At 54.2% G+C, this 10,431-nt stretch overlaps 3 protein-coding genes across 3 annotated transcripts; 1 reads left to right on the top strand and 2 right to left on the bottom strand.

Annotated features, from left to right (window-relative positions):
- Positions 1–212: 212 nt before the first annotated feature.
- EI97DRAFT_458313 (WD40 repeat-like protein) lies at positions 213–2,370 on the top strand (the record flags this gene model as incomplete). The annotated part of the gene is made up of 2 exons (XM_033800898.1): positions 213–813; positions 866–2,370. The coding sequence occupies 2 exons, from the start codon at positions 213–215 to the stop codon at positions 2,368–2,370; spliced, it is 2,106 nt and encodes a 701-aa protein (XP_033653915.1).
- Positions 2,371–2,921: 551 nt separating this feature from the next.
- Positions 2,922–5,936, bottom strand: EI97DRAFT_458312 (uncharacterized protein; the record flags this gene model as incomplete). The annotated part of the gene is made up of 5 exons (XM_033800897.1): positions 2,922–4,260; positions 4,312–4,604; positions 4,660–5,687; positions 5,783–5,814; positions 5,878–5,936. The coding sequence occupies 5 exons, from the start codon at positions 5,934–5,936 to the stop codon at positions 2,922–2,924; spliced, it is 2,751 nt and encodes a 916-aa protein (XP_033653914.1).
- Positions 5,937–7,094: 1,158 nt separating this feature from the next.
- On the bottom strand, positions 7,095–8,978 carry EI97DRAFT_467079 (uncharacterized protein). Its single transcript, XM_033801572.1, has 3 exons — positions 7,746–8,978; positions 7,509–7,692; positions 7,095–7,434 (listed from the first exon to the last, which is right to left on the bottom strand). Exons 1-3 carry the CDS (start codon positions 8,858–8,860, stop codon positions 7,240–7,242), a joined length of 1,494 nt encoding a protein of 497 aa, XP_033653913.1. The 5' UTR covers positions 8,861–8,978; the 3' UTR covers positions 7,095–7,239.
- Positions 8,979–10,431: the final 1,453 nt, after the last annotated feature.

The following is a 10,431-nucleotide window of genomic DNA, read 5'->3' as shown; positions in this document are numbered from 1 at the left end:
CTCCGCTGCACCACTTCTCTCTCAGCTTTTCACTCAATGCTCTCGAATCCGTTAATTCCTTGTCCTTGCTTGCCCTCCTCGACTTCCTGTGTTTACTAGTATCTCTAATCTCGAAACTAGAGAAGCGAACCATGTCAGGCTCCATATCACATAGCCTCGATGATCGAATATCAGAATTGCCTCCATCCTCACCACCGCTGCCTCCGTCCACCATGGGTAGTCGAAAACCCAAGAAACCGCCTCCTATTACTCCCAAACGATTTACCCGCTTCTTCACACCGCGGAATTCGAGACGGATGCCCTCTGGAACCAAGTCATCCCGCAAGCTACAGGATATAACCCGTTCCGCTATCAACCGCGCACCCCATGGCACACATCGTAAAACGACGACTCCCCGTAAGACGGTCAATTTCGCCGATGTTCCCTCCGAAAAAGTGCAGACGCCTCAACTGAGTAGTCGTAAGCGAAGAGCAGCCGCTGCATATCTTTCGCCTGTGAGCTCGCCGCTGCAGTCTTCTCCCTCGAAAAGGCCTCGACATGTCACACCTCCACCGGCCGATTTCTTGGAGGATGAATTGCCCATTATTGAGGAGCCGCCGCATTACCCTACGCCTATCAGACGGCTGAGGACTTCGGGTGGACCTTCGAGAACGCTGCAACGGTCGTTTGGCGGACTTCTAGGCACAGGCCGCGGTTTCATACGAGATCACTGCGTTGCGCCTCACGACTACACGGCCGACTTCTACAGCTCATCGCATGACTTCCACCAACTACCTCAGGGTGCTCCGCCTTTCTGCACTGCCAGCTGTAACAGTGAGTTTACCATATCGCACTATCACATGACAGCTACTAACATCCTCACCAGCCAACTCCATGGTCGCAGTCGGCGACGAAGATGGCTGGCTCCACCTCCTGGACGCCGATGAAGACACCGACTTCACCAAAGCCACGCTCTCGTTCCGTGCCCACACCAACGCCATCATGGACGTCCAGTTCTCCTCCGACGACATGTACATCGCCACAGGATCCGGCGACCAGACGGCCCAGATCCTCGATGCCCGCACCCAGCAGTGCGTTCACATACTCGCCAAACACAAGTCCAGCGTGAAGCAAGTCCGTTTCCAGCCAGGTGACGACAGAATCGTAGCAACCTCGAGCCGCGACGGCGCAGTCCAAATCTGGGATCTACGATGTAAAGGCGGCAACACGAGCATCCACTCAGCCTGGGGTCGAGACGCCCCTTACGCCAGCTCCATCCGCACCCTCGCTGCCGCCCACGCAGATAGTGCATTCCAGCACGCCTCCAACAGCCTCTCCACCTCCTTTAAAGGCAACCACAACTCCTCCTCGTCCTCCACCAGCAAACCCGACGCCCTCTCCCGCCGCGGCGACATCTCCGTCACCGCACTCTCCTTCCTCCCAGACGGGCGCCAACACCTCCTTCTCACTGCCTCCGACGCCTCCACCTGCGTCAAACTCTGGGACATTCGAGGCCGCTACTCCCTCCGCGGCCCCGCCCTCCCCATCTCCACGACCAAGCACCCGGAATCGCACACGCGACATCGCCACTTCGCCATCAACTCCCTCACCCTCAACAGCGACGCCTCCCGCCTCTACGCCCTCAGCAAAGACAACACCGTCTACGCATACAGCACCGCTCACCTCATCCTGGGTTTCGCCCCCGAGCTATCACTCGCACACTCGGCGAGCCAGAAGTACTACGGTAACACGGACCCCGGGCGCGTGCGGGAGGGTCTGGGCCCCCTGTACGGATTCCGCCACGCGAATTTCCACGCGGGGAGTTTTTACGTGAAGGCGAGTTTGCGCAGAGCGTCGGGGGCGCATGCGGAGATGTTGGCCGTGGGGAGCACGGACGGATGCCCGGTGTTGTTTCCTACGGATGAGAATCTGCTGAGGAGGGAGAGGGGGAGGAGTCATCTCAATGGCGAGGAGGACGGAGAGGACGACCCCAACGATGATGACGATGGTCTTCCGCTCCTCGTTCCTGCCAACACCAAAGCCTCCAACACCAGAAACAGGATATCAACACGTCAGTCGCTCTCCTCCATCAGCGGATCCAGCACTCGAGCTTCCACCAACACCGCCTCCTCCTCCTCCTTCCTCACAGACACCATCCCCATCTACTCCCACGTCGGCACCCCCTTGATACGCGGACACGAAGCAGAAGTCACGAGCGTGACGTGGGCGCTCAACGGCACACTTGTCAGCGTGGGCGACGACTGCAAAGTGCGGCATTGGAAGGAAGGGGCCGCGATGGCGAGGGAGTTGAGGGGGTGTGGAGAAGGGGAAGGCAGGAGGTGGATGGCCGGATGGGCGGCCGTGGAGAGGCGGGAGGATGAGGATGATTAGGTAGAGGGTGGGTAGGTGGTACTAATGTAGATGGGAGGATGGGATGATGGCATAGGGTGCGATGAGACGAAGAGGATGAGATGGAAGGATCCTGGAGGGATGGGTGCAGCGTGTATATACAGTCAGTATTGGTATTCTTGACCACACAAACTGCCCAAGTTCCTTTCGGATTGTGCAGTGGCGGATCTCCATGGGCATGAACATAGGTACGTTACGGAGGCTCAATAGAATGGGTCAGGGACCAACATGCCACAGGACACAAGGAAACCCAGAAACATCAGGTCACACGTTCACGATAGGAGAAAACTAACAGAGACCGGAACAAGAGGAATTTTTTGTTACTATAGGTCTGGAGGTGTTACTCATACAGCCTGGCTAAACTCTGATCTCCCAAGCCCTGTCCTCCGCATTACGGGCAAATCCATTCCTAGCTGCGGTTGATCCAGGATTCGATTCACGCTGGTGTACGACTCGCGCATGGTATCATGGGAAAAGACGAAAGGAAATCGTAATCCGTTCAAGCAAGCATTACTCCCTCCAATAAACAGTCTTTAGACGGAGCCCTGGAGCACTGGGTTTTCCTTGCCCCAGCTCGTGTTGTAGTGTTCATTCCCGGTGCCAGTGGGAAGACCGGCGGCGCCACCAGGGGCAGCAACGGCACTGTCGGCACGGCCGGCGGAAGCTTTCCCCAAGCCACTTGCATCTTCGTGACCGTATCCTGCGGCAGCGGGCTGTCCAAGGCCTGCAAAACCCTGGTCATACCCGGCAGGATGACCCTCATGCTTCTGAGGAGACCACGGCTGTCCAAATTCGGACGTTGCATTGGGGTCGACACGCCCATACCCTCCAGGGCGGCCATGGGGTTTGCGTGTAACATTGGCAATCTTGGGGAGACTTGTGGACTCCTTCGCGGATCCAATGGAAAACACCGGACTCTCCCATTTGTCGCCCTTGGCAGCAAGCTCCTTGTACTCGGTGGCCTTGGTGCTGATACCGCCAGGGAGAGAGATATTCTTGAAGATGGAATCATGTTTCGTCACGGCAACGTTGACCTTGGTGTCCTTGGCGCGTTCCTGAAGCTCCTGTTTCTTCTGTTTGCCTTGCATGAGACGCTTGTTGGCAGCGTTGACGTAACGCTGATAGATGTTCTGGACGTTCTCGGGGTCAGGGTTGCGCTTCGCATCCTCGGCGGCTTTGTCGGCCTCCATCTTGATATCGTACAAGATGCCATCCAACTGGTTGACGGAGTCTCTGATCCGCTTCTCCAGCACACGCTGAATGACAGGGCGCATGACCTTCAAGAGCAGTGGCTTGAACATGGAGAACAAGAGCTTATGGTTGCTCTTCTTCAGCTTGATGGACAGGTGCTGGATGTCAGTAGACACCTTGTTGATCTTGAAGTAATGGATCCTGTCGGTTGGATCGGCAGTCTCCATCTCCACTTTGAAGCTGAAGCCGCTTCCGCCCATAAAGACATCCATGACGCCCTTGTCGGTAACAGAGGGGAAGCCGTGCTTGCGCTTGACATAGTAAGAAACATCGCGCAGATCCATCTGGATGCCCGACACGGAGAGCATGACCTTGTTCTTGTGCTTGCTGGAGATGGATTTTCGTCCCCAACGCCAGTAGTTATCGGACCCAAACTCGAGAACATTCGGGGCAAGGTTGTCCCCTTCAATCACCAAGTTCTCGACGACCGCATCGATCATGGGGTCGCTGTACTCAATACGGGGAACAGGAATATACCTGATGTTCTCAAAGAAGGCAGGAAGGATAACGTCGGTGAGATCCTTGACTAGATGGGGCTTGAACTTGGTGTTTCCAGCCTCGTCATGGCCCAGGTCGTTGAACAGCTTGGTGAGAGACTGAGCGAATCGTTTGTTCTGCGGACTGCACAACCAGTCAGTACCGCCCTTGCTAGATGGACTGTATTTGACTTACTCTTCATCGAACTGTTGGCCGAGGAACTTGAACTCGTCAGCAATGCGGTCAGTGTGGCCACGGTAACGGTCACGGAGCAGATAGTGGCCGTGGTCGTAGATCCTGTTCCACTCCTCGGTAGCAGCATCATCCATGATGAAGCCCTGCTCCTTCAGACACCTACGGATGTAGGAATCAAGTTGCTTGAACCAGTTCTTGAGCTCGGGATCGCGGTCAGCATCCCTGTACACGTCGTCGACCGCATCGATGAGATCATCAAACGAGGTGCTGTTGGCGAATCGCTCGAGCAGAGTCTTGACGTTGGTCAGAACGTCTTGATCCTTTTTGCAGAAAGCTGAGTACACGTACCTTGAGGTCGGCCTCTGCCAGCTGTAGTGCATCGTCGTCGTGAGCGCCTTTGACGGTGCCCTTGCTCTGCAGAGCAACGTCCTTGGTGTGACCTGTATACTGCTCCGCGAGGCGGAGCAGAGTATCAATAGCCTGCTGATAGTCCTGGTGGCCCTGGATCTCAACGACCATCTTCTTCAGACGCCAAATGGTCTGCTCACGACGTTCCTGGGGCATCTTTCCCCGCAGGTACTCGTTCAAGCGCTCCCGCTGGCGATCACGCACCTCTCTGGCCCGTTCCTTGTGTTCGTCGGGGACCTTCTCCGAAATAGCCTGTTTGGCCGTATCGACGCCAGCCCGAGCATCAATGCCTTGCTGGGTTCCCTGCTGCTGCTCCCGGGCTCCGAGCTGAGCAGTGTCAGTAGGATCCCGAGAACCCTGAGGGTGAGCGGCCTGGGAGACGTCTCCAGCGATGTTCTGGGTATCCTTCTGAGCATCCTTCTTGCTGACGGGCATGTTCTGCTTTAGCTGGCTCTTAAGGTTTTCCTTGGACATATCTGGGACCTCATGCCAGGTGTTGTCATCCGCTGGACGGTCGATTTGGGCCAGCTGTTCCTCAGTGGGGTTGACCTTGTTGGCCGTCTTGGTTGCAGCATCGCCGGCGATGTCACGGAGAAGGATGGTAGCATCGGAGAGAAGCTTGCGGAACTGGCCATTGGAGATGATGAGGGTGCCGAGGGTGCGGAGACCGTCGAGGGCCTCGTTGGCATGCCGCCTTGCGGTGTCCTTATCTACCGGGGCGCCAGGGGCTTGGGCGTTGCCGCCACTGATCTGCTGCGTCTGCCAAATGAAGTCTTGTAGAAGGTTGCCGTCGTTCTTGGTGAGGAGTAGGATCTTGGCCTGCTCAATTACGTCCTTGAGGTCGGCGACGAGACGTTGTCCATCGGAGCTTAGCTTCTTGGAAGGCGAAGAGAGGGCTTTCGACGCAAGGACGCTATTCAAGGCAACGTCAATCTGCTTGTTCGATGGGACTTTGCCGTTTGCGAAAGCTGCCGTTGACTGTTAGCCCTGTGTAACGGACTGGGGTGCACATGAGCAGCCGGGGCAGCAGATGAAAGACTGCAACGAGAGCTTGTTTGCATACCTGAATAGATGCCGTAGAGCTGGAGCTTGTTGCTGCGGTGACGTTGTTAGCCCGAGACTTGCAAAACGGACTTGTGGAATGCACGCTTGACTTACTTGACATCAATCTCCTTCTGCTTCAAGTCCACAGGACGGTTCACTGCGGCGCCAGACATGGTGAAAGAGAAAAGGGAAAGAGAGAAGGGGTATCAGGGTATCAAGGCAAGGAAAACAATAGCAGTGCAAACAAATAGAAAAGCTTGTTATGGCCGTGCCAATGAGGAGAGTAGACTGTCGCGTGCACGTGTGGTATCTTAGACTGTGAGTGGTAGCTGTTGGCAGTAGTAGGTGGTGAGTGGAAGAGTGTGTGCTGGATTCGTGTTCAAAAAAGGCCCAGAGAGAGGGAGCGGACGGGTCTTATAACTGAGGGGGGGAGTTGCGGCTGCCGTGGTACAGGGTGGGTTTGACGGTGATGCAACCAGCAGGCGCACTACGTCATTGCTTCACCATACGATGGGCGCCAAGCACTGCGTTTGCACAGCTTTGGAGTTTCCCCTACTGCTCCTCCAACCTGCCTGCCGCGCTGCTCCTTCATGGCCGCCGCCGACGTGATGGCGATCGCACGGGACGTCCAGTATCGACCAGAAGCATTGGTGAGTATGGCCATAGAAACCTGCTGGTCAACTTGGTCGCGCGCCCGTTGAAGTAATTGATCTCCTTGTGGGAGATGGCGGTAAGGTCACTGGTGTCCCTGGTAAGTTTTGGGTTGCGTCATGGCGTGCTCACAATCTCAGCCACAGCCCTGCCTCCGTTCCCCATTTCCCCCCATGGTGTTGCAAAACTCTCATCGATACCACAGTACTGTGCACGTCACCGTCTCACAGCCAACGAATCCGCGAGTCCCATTCCGACATCACCCAAGACGCAGTGCTCCGAGGCAATGTCAATTTCTAGCCAGCTGTCGCTTTGGCGGCCGTATCGAGGCGTTCGAGCGCTGCTGTTGTTGTCTTTGTCTTGGCTGTCGTGGAAATCTCCTCCACTGCGACTTTCTCTGGAACGGGGACAGACAAGCTGGCGCCACAACCCAAGCTTTGCGCCAAGCTTAGCCGAGCTAATTAGCGTGTTGTGGCTGGGCCGCTGATGTGCGTCATCGACCTGGAGCAAAACTTTGCAATGCATCTTTCAATCACCATGACGGCTTTCTCTCTTTTCGCACGACAGCACCATTCATATGACCTTCCTATATCCCATTCGCTGACCGTCAACGCCGCCGGTACCACACGCCCGACATGGTGTTCTAGGCCCAGTATCACATGTAGAAACCTGGGAGGCCTCAATTTATGTCCCGAAGGTCCCGATTCACCATGGCACCACACCCTCTCCCCTCCCAACACATCCTACCCCTGCACTTGTGCAACCTATTGGTCGTAATCCCCTTTGCTCTACCACAACGGGCATTGTTCAAGGCAATACTTGGCATTAAGCTGAAGGGCTAGGCTCTGCAGCAGTACGACGTAGAGAAGATGAAACGACCATCCAGCGGCTGTCCGGCAATTGGAACGACGCTCCAGCTTCGATGTCTACAGTCCTTTCTCGCGCAATGCTATCAAGTTCCCGCTCCGCACCGTGGTTGACATCTCCTGGGGACTGACCCACAAGTCGATCCACGAGCGTCTATATAAGCGAGTAAGCCCATCCGAACAGAGAGGCTTATTTTGAGCAAGGTAGGAGTCGGCAATGGTACGCACCTCAAAGCCACTGATTAGCTTTTTCCAGAGAACCTGACCAAGAGTCCCCATGCCGATGATCAACGGAATCAACTGCCCCGGGGACTTTATTTCGTACACCCCAGAAATGGAGTTCCAAACAAGCGTCAGTTCCACGCCCAGAATCGACAAGGCTATCGCTACGAATACGTAGAGGGCAACGGACCTGCATAGTAGTCAGATTGTACGAAGAGGAGGGGGAGCCTCACTATTACCCACATTGAAGACAAAGGGCCTCTAGTTCCATCTTCTCTCTCGGCTTTGAAAAGTGGGTCCACCCATGGCTTTTTGCTTTGCCCCGTCGTCCATAAGATCAGCCGGACTCCTTGGTCCACGAGGACAAAGATGACTGTTAATGGTAGGACGTAGACCATCTGAATAGCACTCTGCCTGAAGAGAACAGCATCCGCATCGTCGAACTGAACGCCAAGCTGGACAAAACGCAGCAAAGACGCCGGGATAGAGTCTTGAGACCCGGCTATAGAGGGGACTCTAGGGGAGTTCGCGGCCTGTGGTTCGGATGATGCGGCCAAGTTGCTCCGGTTGCGCCATACGAAAAGTAAAGGACCAAGAAACATAATCAGCTGAGAGAGTTGGTAAAAGCAGACGGCAAGAAGAGTGTAGATGAACACAAAGGCCATGAAACCGCTTGCCATCCTTACCCGCCCCGGTGTGACGCGTGCGAATAGAAATAAATAGGTTCCACATGGACTCTCCGCAAATGGCTTGATGCGCCCACCTGCCATCCTGCACCAGAACCAGCAACCATAGAGTACCATGGGAAACAAAACTAGATTATAGACAATTGGCAGACCCATGCTCCCATATTCCGTGGCATTGGCCCTAGGCACTTTTCTCTTCCGATAGAAACGAGACGTTATCATGATATAAATCCCACCGAAGAAAATAAGTAGCATGATTGCAACTTCGGCAACAAAGGTGGCCGAGTCCCCAAATGTAAACACGAAGAAAGACACATAGAGAGCGAGCGCAAAGACGAAATAGCTGACAAGGAGGCCCTCACCCTCTGAGGGCCCGGCCAACAGCGCCGAGAGCCATTGGAAATAGATCCCTAGACGAATGCCCAGGCCGTAGAAGTCTGGGTTACCGATGATCTCGCATTCCATATGCCGCGAGGCGTACGACGACGGCTCCGGCGCACGTCGTTGCGCAACGCCAATCAAGGCGTAGAGCAGCGTTGGCGGCCAGGCCATATCCACCAGCAGCCCGATCACCACCGGACATAACCACCCGAGAACCCATGATAGACGGGATCTTCTGCGGTTGCGAAATAGCACGACCGTACACACCTGGGCGAGGTTCGCGGATAACATGTATAATAATATGTATAGTTTTGAAAGACTGGTGCGACTCGTAGGGATGTAACGAACTAAGTACCGAGGAGGTTGAAGAAAGGCAAGAGGCCTCTATGGGAACTGATAAGGCCAGTGCTAAGTTCTTGTTATGTATGAGGCCCTTAAAATCAGATGCCTGTCATCCTGGTGCGGAAGCGAGTTGGGAGCTTATTAATTGCAGAGGCGACAGCAGCCAGCCACTGGAGCGTGAGGCTGCGGAATACGGAGTATACATTTCGGTGCCAGCTGAAACCCCCTTGTTGCATACAGCTACCCCATCCACTCGGACACAGCTAAACCCAGCTCACCATGGCAGCTATCACACCTTTCCCGCCCCCACCCTGGGGCAACCTACACATCCAGCATCGATTCCGCTGCGCAGTACATGCTCTCGACAGCCCAGTCATTCGGACAATATGTCAAGGAGAAAACACTGGCAATAATACTCAATTGTTGAGTATCCGGGCATAATGTATCTAGTAACATAGAGCAGCATACACTATGATAGTTATCATCTATATATAGGCACCGTATAAACTAACTTGGTCTCCATCGAAGTGTGAGTCGCACTTCCAAGCTAACTAAGCCATTTGCGTCTCCAGAGGATAAGCTCCCTTAGCAATGGATAGTACATATCGTTGCGGGGTTTACCGGCAGAGACATATATGTTAGACTTGTCTAGGAGGCTCCATCTCATAAGCAATCAATAGAGCAAACATATGCAGCAAACATTTGTTCACTGTGCATACATGTACTCCTTCATGTCATCTTCAAAGCACGGCCTGATTCCATCAATATATTCTGTCGATTCCCATTTCTGTTCGGTGCGATGGAACGAGAAAAAGAAAAATAAATATCAACAAAGCATCGAGCCGCATTGTTTATACAAACACCGGCCTCTTCTTTACAACATCAAATCTCTTGTCCCAACAGCAATGAAAGCTGTCGCATTGCACTTGTGATGGTGCACAATGTCTTTCTTACGGGCTGCAGCTGGAACCAAGCCTTCCCACACATCCGTTAGTATCATGATTCAACCATGCACCGGCAGAACGTTATATAATCCTTAGCGCTTTTGGATACGACACGCAATACATTGACGGTTTTGTTTGAGCAGTTTATGAATGCTTCGTGTCGAGGTACGGGACAACGCCGCACAGTTAGCGCTGGACGAGAGCAGGCATCCCTACATCGTCGGGAAAGAAACAAAGCACAGCGCTCATATCCGTACAATGTCTTTGGAAAGCAGAGATCATTGCATTTATCCCTACAGAAGGGTACAAAAAGGGGGCGACTTCCGCAGTCTCCACGGGCCATAAACCTATTCACTACCGTTACGCACTGCTCATTTCCCACGTTGGGTCGTTGCACAACCGCGAACAGCAATACCACCACAGCCTGTTATTATAACACAACCCCTTTTCCAGAGACCATGCCCGGTGTATTGAGTACTTCCGATTCCTCTTCGTCGCCTTTCGACGCCTCCCACCCCTATTTTGAGAAACAGCACTCCCCTTCCGCATGCGCCGTCCGCCTGCACCCAACCGAAT

The sequence above is a fragment of the Westerdykella ornata genome, assembly GCF_010094085.1.
Source record: "Westerdykella ornata strain CBS 379.55 unplaced genomic scaffold EI97scaffold_10, whole genome shotgun sequence".
In the NCBI taxonomy this organism is placed as follows: Eukaryota; Fungi; Ascomycota; class Dothideomycetes; order Pleosporales; family Sporormiaceae; genus Westerdykella; species Westerdykella ornata.
Note: the sequence above shows the minus strand (reverse complement) of the source record. Positions and strands in the feature narration are given on the sequence as shown.

Coding starts and splice junctions, on each gene's coding strand:
- EI97DRAFT_467079 (XM_033801572.1), bottom strand. CDS start 8,860: ATGTTATCCGCGAACCTCGCCCAGGTGTGTACGGTCGTGCTATTTCGC. Junction 7,693..7,745: donor AGAGGCCCTTTGTCTTCAAT/GTGGGTAATAGT, acceptor ACTACTATGCAG/GTCCGTTGCCCTCTACGTAT. Junction 7,435..7,508: donor AGCTAATCAGTGGCTTTGAG/GTGCGTACCATT, acceptor TCGCTTATATAG/ACGCTCGTGGATCGACTTGT.